Source organism: Elephantulus edwardii, unplaced genomic scaffold (assembly GCF_000299155.1).
Source record: "Elephantulus edwardii isolate Elephantulus edwardi_28Jun2011 unplaced genomic scaffold, EleEdw1.0 scaffold00091, whole genome shotgun sequence".
NCBI lineage: Eukaryota > Metazoa > Chordata > Mammalia > Macroscelidea > Macroscelididae > Elephantulus > Elephantulus edwardii.
Genome location: NW_006399841.1, coordinates 7,560,672 through 7,577,088, shown reverse-complemented (window position 1 = coordinate 7,577,088; position 16,417 = coordinate 7,560,672). Strand labels below are relative to the sequence as shown.

The window sequence follows — 16,417 nt, the reverse complement described above, 5'->3', positions numbered from 1 at the left end:
CTTTTATTAAAAAAAATAAAATTTTAACCCCTGTTACAGAATTATGTGATCCATAAAATTTAAAATTGCCTCAAGTACATAAATGTGAATCAATTCTTGGCTAAATCACTCAAACATCATTCAACAAGAATATATATATATAAGCTAGGAAGTCATTTTAAAGGGTAGTCATAAAATGTTTGGTCTAAATTTCCCACTCCTGAGAGCTTTGCAGCAACAGATAAGTATGTCATTCAGCCGGGCTGATTACAGAGAAAGCAAAACTCCTGCATCAAGGATGTTCAGCACATTTCTGTTCTAACTGCACCAAAGGAATATTGGGATTTACTCCCAGCTTTGCCATGTAGCAAGAGGCAAAATGACTGTGTTCTTTGGCTCACAAATGATTCCATGATCTTAAACCATCTTTCAGTTATAACATGCAGTCAGTGCACAGTTGAGAAATTCCAGGCACACACTGCAGCAGCACACATGCTCTGAGAGCAGCACCGTACGGGAGACAAAAGATTCGGATCAGGCACAACCCAAAGGCAAGTTGTCCTGGTTCAGTTGTGTCAATATGCATTGTAATGAATTAAATTTTAGACACCATCAAAAGCAAGATTTAGTAATATCATATACTTGTAAGAAATAAACAGAGGGAGTCCTGCTCATTCTACTAACCAAAAGGTTGACAGTTCTAACCCACGAGTGGCTCTGATGGAGAAAGAGTGACGATCTCTCCCCATTAAGATGAATAAATCATACAAAACCAGCATCACAAAACCAACAGGAAAGGGGGATCGCTATGGTTCAGATTCAATTTGACAGTACTGGGATTTTGGGGAAGGAAATAAATCCAGTGGCATTGAACTCTTGCAAAAGTCAACCTCATGGACATTAAGGAACAGTCAGATTACTGAGTTTATCTGTAGCTCTAGGTGCAGAACTTAATCCTAATCTCTGCTGGATATTCTGTTTGGCTGAGTGAAAACACATTGATATATAGCTATTATGTAAACCAAAAGACAGTGAAGCGTAAGTATTCTTCCACTAAAAGTCAACCATCCAATTCCCAAAATCAAAAGCCTGCAATAACCTTGATGGTTTCCTATTATGATGAATATAATTAACATCACTGAATTATACACATAAAGTGACTTAGATGTTTTATTCTGTGCATTCTACAACAATAAAATGCTTCATTTCCAAAGATCCCGACTAATCCAGCCAATGAGCTAAATAAAACATTCTCAAAATCCAAGAGAAATAAAAATTTACAAAAGCGTGTCTCAATTTTAAGTTTTAAATATGGTTTCCACTTGAAATAAAATTCCTTAAAAAATAAAAAATTGACTTTAGCTTTGGCAAAGGGAGTCCCCTAAGAAAAAAATGTAAACAGATGGCTAAGGCAGATCGCCCACATGCTGCACACAGATCTTGAGGAGGTATTTCTAAGAAAGAAGTGGCACTTCCCAGCCTGGGGCTCTTCCCACGAGGATCCTTATTTAACCAACGGAAAACACAGGTTTTTATCTCTGGCCTGCCTCAGCAACTTTCCCCCACTTGACCTACAGTGACCAAGACTAGCTTCCAACTCTTTCTACAGTTCTCGGAGCAGCTGAGGACCTATTCACCCGAGAGGCCAACCTGTCATAAATGAGCTTTTGATGCTCAGTCCTGAACCAACCTCTTCCCTTACACATGGGCCATGAAGACCTAGATAAGCACATTGAACATGCAATTTAATGAACGACACACATCTGTTCCACTTTCTCAGTGAACAGAAGTTTCAGGACAACTTACATCCTAAACTTAATCAAAGAGAAAAACACTCTTGGCAACATGTGAAGCTGAGTTTTAAAAGAGAATCCAAATGAGGGCGAGAAAGACCGTTTTCCTGTAATTAACGAGATTACATAATACCTCAATCACATCGACAAAATCGCTGGAGCTAGAAAACATGGTCTTTTTTTAGGCCTGTTGATCTTTTGTTTCAGTGCTATCTACAGTTCCAAAGATCTCCATCTCAGTTCTAAAGACCTCCACCTTTTTCTGGCCCAAGTTACGGCTGCAGGAGTGAACCGGAACACTGTATACAGCAATTCAAAGCCGCTGCTGCCGAAAGGCCACAGAGGAAAAAAATCTTACCGAATTGTCCTTCACAAGGAGAGCACAACACTGGATTCCAGCCATCAGCATCTTGTGTGGGTTCCAGGCCACAGAGTCAGCCCTGTTATGTCCAACAAAGAAAAACACAGGGGAGAAAGGAAAGGCAATTAGTTTCTATTGGCCAAATGAGTACTATCATTAGCAACATCCATATTTAGTTCTCCAGCCCACATTTCTCTTTTATAAAATTCCTTTGGAGGCAGTGGTGAGTTTTGGAGTTCTGGGATGATTTTTTTCCCCCTTGAAACTGAGGCACTTGCTGCAGAAGGTCAAGGACTGCAGCCTTCAATACAGATTGAAGCTCAACATCAAGAAAACAAAGATTCTCACCATTGGGCCAATTAGCAGTATCAGTATGGATGGTGAAGAGATTGAGATAGTTAACAGTTTTAGTTTACTTGGCTCCACAGTCAACACTCTTGGTAACAGCATCCAGGAAATCAAGAGACAAATTGCACTGGCAAAGCCAGCTGTGAGGGACCTCTCAAGAGTACTGAAGTGCAATGACGTCAGGCTGGAGACTAAGGTGTGCCTGATCCAGGCTATAGTCTTTGCAATTATGTGCTATGTTTCAGAGAGTTGGACAATGACTAGGGTTGATAGAAAGAGAATTGATGCCTTTGAGCTGTGGTGCTGGAGAAGCGTGTTGAATATACCATGGACTGCTAGGAGAACAAACAGGTTTGTCCTGGAGAGGGTGAAGACAGAATGTTCCCTGGAGTCAAGGATTCTGAAGCCTCGTCTGATTTACTTTGGGCATGTTGCAAGGAGGGACTGGTCCTTGGAGGGGGACATCATGTTTGGGAAAGTGGAGAGGTGGCGCAGGAGAGGAAGGCCCTTGATGAGATGGATCGATTCTGTGATTGGGGTGGTGGGAATAAGCGTGTCAGAGACAGTGAGGTTGGCACAGGATAGAACAGCATTAAGGGCTCTTGTACATAGGGTCGCTATGAGTCCCAAGTGACTCAACGGCACATAACAACAACAAGAAAAACAATTGGTTTTGTTCTTGTCTGTTTTCCCAAATGAAATGTGAATGGGCAAAGTCCAAAGAGATCCCCTCACGGCACTAACAGCAGCTGCAAACTGGAAGCTCCATTTACCTGTGGATACCATGCAGCAGCCGGCGGTGCTTCCTGGACATCAAAGCCGAGCCACCCCAGGAAGCCTGTGGAGATATTCGCACAACCAAAGCAACATCATTTCAGTGATACTTGTTTACCCTCTGGTTGTCATAGGAAATCCTGAGTGACAGCCCCAGTCTATCTTATTTGACATGCAGCTTCATGTCATGTTAACCAATTTGTATTCCAGAAAAGTTTGCTCACTGGCTCTCCTCAGGGAACCAGAGAGCATCACTATCAAGCTTTACATGGTATCATAACAAAATTGAGATATTAACCAATTGAGCTGCATGCAGACACAAAGAGATTAAAATCACAGTCCCTGCCCTACTACAATGTAGAAGCTAAAATAGATATCTTCACAATCCTGCTATTCTTCCATAAAACTGGAAAATACAGATGCTAAAACACGAGCTAAGGGCTGACATTTGATATAAGAAATGATGGACATACTTGGCAAGGTGAGTGGAAGGAACACTGGAATTCATAATCCACAAGGATGGGCTACGGAAATACATCCTGTTAGCGGAAAAACCAATGGATCCTTGGGTAGTGCAAATGGCTAAGCCCTCAACTGCTATTAGAAAGTCTGGTAGTTCGAATCTACCCAGAGATAATTCCAAAGACAGAACTGGTGCCCCGCTTTTGAGAAATTACAGCTCTGAAAACTCAGTGGAGCCTTCTACTCTGTATTCACCTTGATGTCAACTAATAGCACAATCACAATGGAGGGATAATCACATCTTTTCGGTCACATGGCTTTCAGAATTATCTGTAAAGGAAAAATGTAACAGTGGACGAGAGGAAGCTTGAGATGTAAGGAAGTTATTCATGCAAAAGATAAAATTATATAAGTAAGGGAGATTGGAAGTAGGAAGAATATGAAATAATATCCCACAGTAGATAGGTCTTGGAGGGAGGGACAGGAGAAGTCAATGTGGGAAATATGAATATGAAAATCAGTGTAGTCCTCAACATTGAAAAGACTTGTAAGTTTTAACACGTGGGGCAATGAAAAGCAATTGCAATGAAAGGCATATAAGAGAACTAGTTAGAGATAGGCTGACCATTCTTAAATGGTTATTTAAGCCTCACAATAGCCCACAGAGAATGTGATTATTACTATCTCCATTATATTACAAAACCAAGGTTCAGAGATGGTAGATCAATAGCTCCAGGTCTTACAGGTAATAATTTTATCTTGGATCCCAAATCTATTCTCTTGTCACAGTAACATCATGACTTAGACAAGACAATCCTGTGGCAAACAGTGGCACAGCACATGGAGAGGTGAGGAGTGGATGAAGTGCTGTCGGTAGGAGCGGAGACTGGGAGCTGCTTAGCATGGAGTCATGACCATCTTCCTCCCAGGGAGGAGCTGGCGGATTCGAGCCATGTACCTTTGTGCTGCTGGTGTAATTCCTTACCACTAAGCCACCAAAGCTCCCCTGCATGTACATACGAGATATCTTTGGCCATACAATGTTTAACAAGTCAGTGGACCCTTACTACCAGACATAGTAAGATTAGAAAGACACACCAAGATTACATGGACTGTGAGTACAGAAGATGAAGGCATTGAGAAAGCCCTCCCACCCCAGATTATTAATAAAGCTGAGTTCATCAGAGGAAGAGAAAGAAGTGCAAAAGCCACTTTGTAGTCTTATTTTTCATTTTAAAACAACTCTCCATGCAGGCCTGGGATTCAGTTGAAGTGAATGAGTCCTCCAGGGTTCAAAATCTAAGAAGGCATTCAGTTTCAAATCTATGCAAATGCTGATTCCCCCTTTGTACCACCTTGTGAGTGAATGCTTCCTTACACTGAGCCTTACGGACCTCTCTTGTGCCACCATAGTTCCACCTCAAGGTCTGTAATTGGCCTGGAGCCCTACGACCTTTACAGGATTTCCAAATTCTTCTGAGTTGTGATGTGTTTAGAGAGAAGTGTGGGTGCAAACACCTAACATTCTCCAATAATGAATCAATGACTTGATGTTGTCAGCCAAGACCCTTTCTTGCTAAATATTCTCTCCGCAATGTTTATAATGGATCATGGGAGATGACAATGGGAACTGCATTCATCATCCAGAAAATTTTATATACTAGCCTACTTATTGAAGATTCATGTTGTGGTGGTGTTGTTACGTGCCGTTGAGTCGTAGGCAACTCACAGCAACCCTATGAACAAAAGACATGCGCAGTTGAATAACTTTTATCATTTCTCTAGGTTCATAGGGTTTCTGGAGGCAAGCTATTTCAGAAGTGGATGCCACTCCTGCTTCCAAGTTTGTTTTAATTGGGGAGCTCCACCAAACACTGTCCACCATGGGTAACCATTCTCTCATTCGACACATCAGTGTCACAGTGTTCAGCTTCACAGCAACCACAAGCTACTTCTGCACAGTAAGTTAACAGACCAGGGCTATATGACCTAGAAGAATGTGTGACCAAAAACAATTAAACAATTTAAACCAAAAACAATTAAAAATTGAAGATTCATAGATTTGTATTTTGCTATCTCTATCTAGACCTTTGCAGATACTATGATGAAGTCATCATGTAAGTGCATGTTAGGTTATTCTCCTAAGTTGACTGCTTTTCTCAATTATCTTCTTATTGAGAACGTTCCAACAGCACCTATCAGAAGGATGAGTTAGGCAGACCTAGCTACACTCACTCACTCTCTCCCTTTCTGGCTGCCTCACCTGCTAACCTTCCTCTTCTTTTTGTGCCCTTCTCTGCTCTCTGTATTAATTGCTTCCTAATTGAAGGAAATAATATTCTCTAAATGTTTGGTGACTTGACCTTAACTTTGAAATTGACATAAACTCTGTTGAGACACTAGTTCACTGATTTTGCAGAATTAAGAATAAGAGCTGCCTAAATGCACCGCCATCCACAATCCAACTCCTGGAAAGAGTCGAAAGGCAGAAACACGTGACCCTCACAAGAAATTCCTCTTTGTTCCTATATCACTTTGTAGTTTCAACTCTAGAGCTAGGAAGATCACCCCAGCAGTCATCTGCACATGACGAAACTCAATTTTCTGTCTCAGTAAGAACTGGTATGTACTGAGCGATTGCCGTTTACCAGGGAGCTCTGATGGCTCAGTGGTGAGGAGTTAGACCGCCAACCCACAGGCATAGATGAGGCTCGAATCCACCAGTTTTATGGTTCAAATCCACCAGTAACTCCTCTGGAGAAAGATGGGCAATCTCCTCCTGTATGATTTATTACATCTGAAAGCTCACTGGAGGGTCAACATGAGTAGGTCCTGATTCAGAGGTACAGAGAGACAGCAGCAGCAACAGGCAGTGTGGTATATACCACTCGGTAGCCATTTTTTCTTAACTGGTTTGTGAAGAAATTCATAGTAAAGCCACTCCTGATACGGAGGTGAAAGTAGGGCTGGAAAGTAGGTCAGGCATCCTTTAAAGTCCATTGTGTGAAAAGTAGAATTTATTACCTCCCCTGGAACAAGGAACGGACAGTGCATATGAGACTACGAGACTTTAGGAAGCTGGGTTGGGAGTATAAACATCTGCATCCTCCAGAGTCTCTGCTTCTACCAATGGCATCTATCAGAAAGACTAATTAATAAGGCTCGAGTATTCCTTAGAGGTAGGAGAGTGAACGTCTGTCTCTCTTGCTTGGGGTACGTCATCTGGAGGTGTCAGTTCTTATTAAAAGACATCATTCTGGAAAAGGTGGAGGGTCAGAGCAAGAAAAGGACAAGAGAGATTGACACAGTGACTGGGACAGTGGGCTGAAGCATATCGAGATCAGGAGGACGGTGCAGGACAGGGCACCGTTTAAACCTGCTATTGTCAGCTTGCTATTAGTGGCAGTCTACTTAACAACGCCTAACAAAGTGTTGGTTACTATGAAAGAGTGGACCAAACCTCTCACCCTCCTCGAAGGTAGAGCTTGAAATAACATCTGCTCCCATGAAGAAGGAATGGCACACAGGCCAAATAGTTGTAATAATAAAAAGAGGGGTTTTTTTCTTTTTTCAGTTGTTTAAACATGGTTGTAATGAATCAAATTTAAGATACTGTTAAATGTGAGTTTCACCAACTTTTTTTTACTGTACCATTAAGAACAAAGAAAAATATATCCACATGCTAATTCCACAGTTGCTTTATATGTTGTTGGTTGCTGTCGAGTCAAGTTGAGTCAAGTATAACTCATAGCGACCCTATGATCAAGGGATTTGAACTCTGCCACCTCTGCACCGTCCATGATCTCTATCATGCTCAAGGTCATTGCAGTCGACCCCCTATCCAGCCGAAGGTTCTTCTCTCTTTCTCTGACCCTTTGCCTTTCTCATTATATTTCCTCAAGAATTGGTTTCTCCTGAAAATATATCTAACATAAGTGAGACGCAGTTTCACCACCCTTGTCTCTAAGAAGCATTCTGGTTGCACTTCCCTCACGAGAGCTGAGTTTGTTCTCTCGGCAGCTTTCTATGTGAGATTGATATGTGTATTGTGTGTTTGTGCATTTAAGAATTTGTAAACTATGATTTATTAATATGCAACATGGCTTTGCTTATGGAGAACAAGTAATTGTAATTACACTTTTAAAAATAGCTATACCAGGAAGAGTGCAAACGGTCATTGCAAAGACAGAAGAGGAAGAAAAGACCAAAATGGATGTCAGAAGAGACTCTGAAAATTGCACTGGGGTGCAGAGAAGCCAAAGCACAGGGAAGAATTCAAGATACTAAAGAGTTGAATAGAAGATTTCAAAAGGCAGCACGGGATGACAAAGCAAAATATTACAATGAAATGTGCCAGGAGGTGGAGTCGGAAAATCAAAAGGGCCGAACTTGCTCAGCATATCTTAAGCTCAAGGAACTGAAGAACAAATTCAAACCTCAAGTTGCTGTAGTCAAGGATGCTTTCGGCAGAATGTTAAATGATCCAGGAAGTATTAAAAGAAGATGGAAGGAATATACTGAGTCTCTGTATCGAAAGGGATTGGAAGACACAGAAGAATTTCATGAAACAACATATGAGCAAGAGCCTATGGTGATGAAAGAAGAAGTTCAGGCTGCTTTGAAGGACATGGCAAAAAATAAGGCTCCAAGAATAGATGGTATACCAATTGACATATTTCAGTTAACAGATGCTGCCCTGGACGTGCTCACCAAGTTGTGCCAAGAAATCTGGAGAACGACCACTTGGCCTACTGACTGGAAGAGATCTATATTTGTTCCCATTCCAAAGAAAGGTGACCCAACCGAATGTGGAAACTACAGAACAATTTCACTGATTTCACAAGCAAGCAAGATTTTAGTGAAGATGATCCAAAAACGACTGGAACAGCACATCAACAGAGAACTACCAGAAGTCCAGGCTGGTTTCAGAAGGGGTCGTGGTACTAGAGACATTGTAGCTGATGTTAGATGGATCTTGGGCTGAAAGCAGGGAATACCAGAGGAATGTCTATCTGTGTTTCATTGACTATGCAAAGGCATTTGACTGTGTAGATCATAACAAACTGTGGCTGACTCTGAGAAGAACACTTGTTCGTTCTGATGTGACACTTATACTTGGACCAGGAGGCAGTTGTCAGAACAGGGCAAGGGAACACTGCATGGTTCAAAATTGGGAAGGGTGTACACCAGGGATGCATCCTATCTCCATACCTTTTCAACCTATATGCAGAACAGATTATCCGGGAGGCTGGGCTCTATGAGGAGAAATGTGGGGTCAAGATTGGTGGACGATTTATCAATAATCTGCGTTATGCGTATGACACAACCCTGCTTGCTGACGCTGAGGAGGACCTGATGCGCCTGCTGCAGAGTGTCAAGGACTGCAGCCTACAATATGGATTGAGGCTCAATGTCAAGAAGACAAAGATTCTCACCACTGGACCAATTGGCAGCCTCAGGATGGATGGTGAAGAGATTTAGATTGTACACAGCTTTAGTTTGCTTGGCTCCATAGTCAACAGTCTTGGCACCAGCAGTCAGGAAATTAAAAGGTGCATTGCCATGGGAAAGTCTGCTGTTAGGGACCTCTCCAAAGTGCTGAAGAGCAGTGGTGTCTCTCTGGAGACTAAGGTGTGTCTGATACAGGCCATGGTCTTCTCAATCACCTGTTATGCATCAGAGAGTTGGACAATGACCAAGGAGGATAGAAGGAGAATTGATGCCTTTGAGCTGTGGTGCTGGAGAAGAATATTGAGAATACCATGGACTGCTAGGAAAGCAAACAGATTTGTCCTGGAGAGGGTTAAACCGGGTGGCTCCTTGGAGGCAAGGATTCTGAGGCTCCGTCTAACATACTTTGGACATGTTGTGAGGAGAGACCGGTCCTTGGAGAGGGACATCATGCTTGGGAGGGTGGAGGGACAGCGCAGGAGAGGAAGGCCCTCTATGAGGTGGATTGATTCAGTGACTAGGGTAATTGGGATGGGAGTGTCAGAGACAGTGCGATTGGCACAGGACAGAGCGGAGTTCAGGGCTGTTGTACATAGGGTCGCTATGAGTTGCAGGCGACTCGACGGCACATAACAACAACAACAAACATACAAATAGTAGCCTTTTAATGTTTTTAAAACTCTTTCAAATAACAGTTAAAATTTTCCAAGAGATCAAACCAATTACTAATAATCTTATTTATGATTTTTATCTTTAAAGCTAATAAACTACTCAAGAGATATGAGGTTTTTTCCAAGATAAATGAAACACGCTTGTAAGAACTGTTACCAACAGATTTTACTCCTGTAATATTAAGGAAAAGTTGAGCACTGCCTCGTTTGTTAGAAGTGAATTTCTATTAATTTCTTTAATAGACCAGATAGACTTTTTGTCAAATTTAACCTACCACTATAAGAATTTATTATATTCTTGCTTTGTTCAAATAAGCTAATGAAGTATGGGTTAAATATTTTTCTTATAAAAATAACTTTTCCTTAAAAAAATTCCAACTTTTTAATTTCAAAGATCCAAAAGAGCTTTTTTATTCAAACTTATGAATCACAATTCTCTCTGAGGCCCATGAATCTCTTAATAACATTCCCAATTTAGATACTGCTGTAGTTACTCTACATAAACTATATAATCCATATTTGATGTTTCTTTTATGAGAGTAGAATATTTAAGTATAACTGCTAATGCATTTGTCTCCCTCTCTCTTATTTCCACAGTTATAGACCCATTCGCTCACATCATATTATCTTTTAGGACATAATGTGTTGTTATGTGCTCTATAGTTGTAAAAGCCAGTAAGATTTAAGTGGAAACGTGAACAGATACAAATGCTATAGTCTCATTTAAAGAAGTCACTAATATTCCACCTGAAGTATTGCCATTGGCATGTTAATAGAATTTATAACTCAGGGAAATCTACATTACAGCTATTTTTACCAAACATTAGCATAGATTTAATGAAAGCCATGAATTGCCAAAAGATTATCTCAATATCCTATCACGGACACTTTTCTTTGTAAGCACGAATTATGCCAATCATAAAATCATATTGAGACGGATCCCCTAAAAGTTCACTCCAGTAGATCAGACGTATTGCCCTTTCTTCCACTCATAAAGGACATCTGAACTATTCCATTACCTCAGGAGAGTGCCCCCCACCTTCCCGTCAAGTCTCATCAGCATGTTCATGGTCCCTTCCCTTGAATAAAATCAAACTAATGAGCTCCTGATTTCACACACACACAAAAGGGAGTCAAAAAGCTCAACAAGCACTCATAACTAGCTGAATTAAACTTTTTAACCCTTTGACAAATACATTTTTAAGAGTTATCTTTAATTAAAGAAAAAATTAATCTGAAGAACCTTAGGACTCACTTACAAAATTAATTTTAAAATGAAGCCAATCCTCTGGCTAGAAAATGATGAAGAATCGCTCTCAAATAATTATCTATAATAGGTCCACATAAAATCTGTTTTAATTATAGCAGGCAATTATACAATGTCACTCTTTAACTTTTCTGGTTGATTGGAATTTGACATTTTGGGGGTTTTTAATAATGGGTTTGCTTATTGAGCTTGTATACACTGTGTTTCACACTGTTCTATGACAGCTTTTGAAGAGTCTTTACCTACCTCATCAGCCATCTCTCCCTAAACAAATGAGAGACTGAAATCCAGAGATCAGGGTCACAATGCGGAAGAAGTAAGTTGGAATCCAGAATCAAATTCCCCTGCTTCCATAATCCAAACCGTGACCCCTATACCATGCCATTTCAATGACAGTCCTTTGGGGAATTAAAGAAGATAATTCGGAGAGGAGAGGCTACCAGCAACAAAACTAAACTAAGATTTGGAATCAAGATTTGGAATCTTCTTTACACCTTATTGTAAAGAAAATGCTTCATTTTCTAGGGTGGAAATGACCACATATAAAAGTAACCAGTAGGGAGAAGAAGGTTCCGTCAAAGCTGTGAAAGTACAATGGAGTAAGAATGTGTAAACTTACGTCCACATGAAGCCATAAGCCTTGCCTCTCACAGATGTCGGCTATTTCGTCCAGAGGATCGAAGGCTCCCAGCACAGTTGTACCAGACGTGGCACAAACAAGAAATGGTACCGCCCCCTGCAAGAAGGATCCACACACAGAGAGAATTACGTCACTACCACTTAACTCACCCTGCAATGTGGATGATAAGCCCAGCTATTCATCCAGATTTTCATCTGGTTTCTTTGGAAGTAATCATTAATTCAATGCCATTTTTAAACTGCCCTGCTAAGTAGCCTCTTGTCATTACAAACAGGTTAAGAAAACTGAGAAAATGGTTTGAAATGGTAGTTCTTTATCCCAATGTTTTCTGAATCCTCAGTTCTTAGACTCTAATCTTCTTCCTGTAGTAATTTCCATACTATAGATGTCACAGATAAAAATATGAGTAAATGAATTGCAATGGCCAACTGACATTCTATATTGTTAGCAACTCCGTCCTGGAAAACTGCCACAGAGTCCCCACAATGCCTGCATCATAGCTTCTCTCAGACAATAAGATGGGGTGGAAGACAAACATAGCTCTGGGAATAAACTGTGTGGACTCTCTGCAACCTTGTAAGTGAAATATAGCTGCAAAACAAATAATATGTTGAACAATTTTGGCATTCTAAGGGATTAGGTAATCTGAGAGTCACTCTTGAAAATGGTGGCCACAACAATGAAGTCCCTTCAGAATGTGCTGGAAAGGAAAGCTTGCATTTTCCCTCCTATGATTGTTTTTTTTTTCATGTACAACTTGTAGAGTGAACAGGCGCTAGTTAGAAATCTGGCAGAAAAGAGCGAATGTGGGAGTATGGGTGGGGGGTAGATGGTAATCATAGTCAACCAAGCCCAACATCTTGATCTCATTAATGTAGTTTATTCTTACTAGGTAGAGGTTGCTCATGGTGGAGCTTCCCGATTATAACAAGCTTGGAAGCAAGAGTGACATTCACTTCCCAAATAGCTTGCCTCCAGAAACTCTATGAACAGTACTCAGGTCTTTTGTTCACAGCATCGCTGTGAGTCATCTAGGAGGTGACAGCACTTAACAACAATAACAACGACAACATAGAGAAAGCTACATTGGCCTAGTAGACAAAAAGTTATGCTACCAAGCCCAAGGTGGGTGATTTTAAACTGCGGTCCTCAAGCCTGGTTTAAATTGTCTTTTGACAAACATTCTTCTAGGTGGTATAGCTCTTGTCTGTGCATTGCTGTACAGAAGTAACTCCTGGTTGCTGTGATGCTAAACACTGTGACATTGATGTGTCAAATGTGATAAAGGTTACCCATTGTGGACAGTGTTTGGGGAGCTCCCCGATTAAAACAAGTTTGGGAGAAGGAGTGGCATCCACTTCCAAAATGGCTTGCCTCCAGAAACTCTATGAATAGTGCTCAGGTCTTTCATTCATAGGGTCACTATGAGTCGTCTATGACTGATGGCACTTAACAACAACAACAGGTAGAGGAAGGGATTCTTGGGTAGTAATTACAGTTAATGCACTCAGGTTAAAAAGTTAAACTTAAAAGTAAGGTTTGAGTCTACCCACAGGTCCTTCTCAAAAACAATCTAGTGATCTACTTCCAAAAAACCAACCATGAAAAAGTCTATGGAGCACACACAGTTCTAAACTGACACACATGGAGTTGTCTTGAGTTAGAACTGACTCAATGGCAATTAATTTAGCAAGAAGACTCGAAGTTGCTTCCAAATGGGTCTATCCCAGCTTGGTGGCACAGATATGGTGTTCCTTGTGGAAGTTGTAGATCAAAGTAGGATTGGGGTACACAAGAAAACTGTTCAGAGTCCAGACCACTTGAGGGTAAGTGACAAGAACATTTACAGCCTTTCAAAGTCATTTTACCGCCATCTAGGATAGAATCATTTCTTTTTCTCACTTCTATCTACAAGTATAGTGTGACTACAATATATTTTATGCCCTTCTAATAATAAGAGTTGTTGCCTTTAAGCTAGACTCATTCCAATTCGGCTGCCTTTGGACACCAAGACGCTATTTCTTTGTGAGTAATGGGGCAGTGTACAGATACTTGCTGACTCTTTAAGCTGAGATGCAAAGTGAATAGTACATATAAATCCACTTATCTTTGGCACCTGGTTCTAACACATGTAATCTGGTCCAACTAACCCTCTTAGAGTCAGACCGATAGGTGACAGAGGCCCTGGGCAAGTCTTCCCGATATGTAACTACCAACTTTATGTCTTTATCAGGCTCAGTAAATGAAAGAGAGCACAATTACATCAATCATTACATGTAATGGAAAAAGTAATTTACTAAAACCATTTCCTGTTTCTTTAATGGGTGAGCTTTTCCTCATAAACGATGTGACATCATGACAGTTGTGAGAAAAATACCTGTGCACACTATTATAAGCCGATTAATGAGCTTTCTTCACCTTTTCTGGATCTTAGCTATAAAAATAAAACAAAACAAACAAACAAAAAAAGAAAACCAAGCCTAGAAATTAAACTTTTGCAGTCTGGATTTAACCTTCCATAGATTTATTTTTTTTTTCCTTTCCCAGATTACATATTGTTAATGAGAAAATTCAGAGGAAAAATATTGACTGCACCCCACAGATAAGCTTTCCCTGAGAAAGTGTGTCATCTTGAACACACACATACATATTCAGGGGTGACACTCATTTTCACTTTTCATAAGTCCATTAAGATCTCTAACGTATCTGTGAGTTTCACCACTTGTGTACTGGCATTGAGCCAGGGTCACTACTCGACAGTTTTTTAATGGGTGGTGATTGGCCAGGGAATTGAATTTTAGGAGAAAAATAAAAATAGTTGATGTGCTATTCTCTGTGTCTGAAACAATATGACTTAGAGGCTTGAAACACCATCATAGGCCTGAGGCAACCCAGAAGAAACAATGAGTCATCGTAGATTATTATCCAAGAACGATGCCAGGCTGGCCTTTGGTGAGCTCAGGCTCCGGTTCAACAAACTTGAAAGAAAACAGAGGAGACCAACTCCAGCCATATATTGCCCTACTTTTAAATGTGCCTCAGGCAAGTTTCTCTTTTTAAAAACTTATTCTTTACAAGTTCTCAACATTGTGAGTTTGTCAGTTTCACATACTTGTGTTGTCAAAATAAACAAAATACTTTTGAGCAACAAGAAAAATTCTGACTGCAATAGAGTGAGACGTATCAAATATACTTGAAACATGAGTTCTTAATAATACTATACAAAAGTATTGGCTCTCTTTGGAGGAGACTAGGCAACCAAGACAGAGAAAGAATAAAGAATTTATCTTGTCCTGTGTGAACTGTTTCTGTGGAAAAACCAAACAGTAAGGAAAGGAATATTTTTTTTCTTTATAGCTAATAAAGAGACTGAATTTTTGTAAACAGTAGAGAGTGAATTAGAACGTCAACTAATAAAATAATGAGTTTGAAGAATGATCACCAATGGTAGACAAATCCAAGAGCTTTATAAATGGCTAAATGATAATCACTTGACCCTCTAGTCTTATCACAAGAGAAGAGGTGCTTCCTAGTGTTGTTATAAGGGGCTGCTGAGTCAGTTTTGAACCACGGCGACTCTACGTTGAACAAGAGCGAACCCCAGGCATCATGGCCCAATCCTTCACTATCCTCACAATATCTGCTTCAGCTTGTTGGTGCCATTACTGTTTCCATCTGTCTCAGCGAGTCTTCCTCCCTTCTTTCCTTTTAATGATCTCTACTTTTCTAAGTCTGATGTCCTACCACCTGCGATGAATTATTTGGAAAAAAACCTCCAAAATCTAATACAATTCTTTGAACCTTAAGATCTGTCAAGTTATTGGAAATAACGATAACAAACTGAGAGCAGGGAGGCAAGCATTAGATATTAAAATATGAGAGGAAATTAATAAAGTTGAGAAAGAAGAAAATATTAAACAAAAGTAAAAACTAAAAACGCTAAAGCAAGTATAGGGTGAAACACACACACACACACACACACACACACACACAATTAAGAATAAAATAAAAATTAAAAAAACCCTGTTAGGTTAGGTTAGTGGATTTAAAGAAGAAATCAGAGAGAATGAGAGAAAGTGTAATGCAGCTTTATTAAAAGGGAGAAAAGGGAGCTCCCGGGTGAGTTCCTCATCCTGGAGAGGCAGATGGGAAGTCACACTGTGAACTTACTGGGAAGGGTTTTTATAAACAGAGTCTTTAGGGAGGGACATTCCACTCTGATTTACGAGCCACCTACTAGCTTAGCCAGATAGGTAAGGCCGTTTTCACTTCTTATCTGCAACAAGCAAGGCCATCAGCATTTGAGTTCTGAATTCTTCATTTTTCTCTTTGGCCCACTTTGCCCAGACTAACAAACCCCAAACACCCACTAACCCAAACCTCTACTACTGAGTTGATTCTGACTCCTGATGAACCTGAAGGACAGATGATCTGCCTCATAGGGGTTCCCATAGGGCTGTTGGGTGGTAGGTTTACCATCGAGTCAGAACTGACCCACAGCTCACCCTCCAGTGGGTTTTCAGAGGCTGTAAATTACATGGGAGGAGATTACCCATCTTCTTCCCACAGGGTAACTGGTGGATTCGAACCACATGTCTTCAGGTTGGTAGCCTGAAAACCTTAGAAGAAAAGAAAGAAGGAAAGGAAAGAGAAGGAAAGACCGAGGGAGAC

The 16,417-nt window shown here is 40.5% G+C and overlaps 1 protein-coding gene across 1 annotated transcript in view; it reads right to left on the bottom strand.

The window, feature by feature from the left end:
- The window catches only part of GADL1 (glutamate decarboxylase-like 1), a 230,511-nt gene that overhangs the window by 142,125 nt on the left and 71,969 nt on the right, over positions 1–16,417 (bottom strand). The window contains exons 10-12 of the mRNA XM_006890667.1: positions 11,726–11,842; positions 3,255–3,319; positions 2,131–2,212 (exon numbers count right to left, since the gene is read on the bottom strand). Coding sequence (XP_006890729.1) covers positions 2,131–2,212; positions 3,255–3,319; positions 11,726–11,842 — 264 coding nt within the window. The remainder of the gene's footprint in view (positions 1–2,130; positions 2,213–3,254; positions 3,320–11,725; positions 11,843–16,417) is intronic.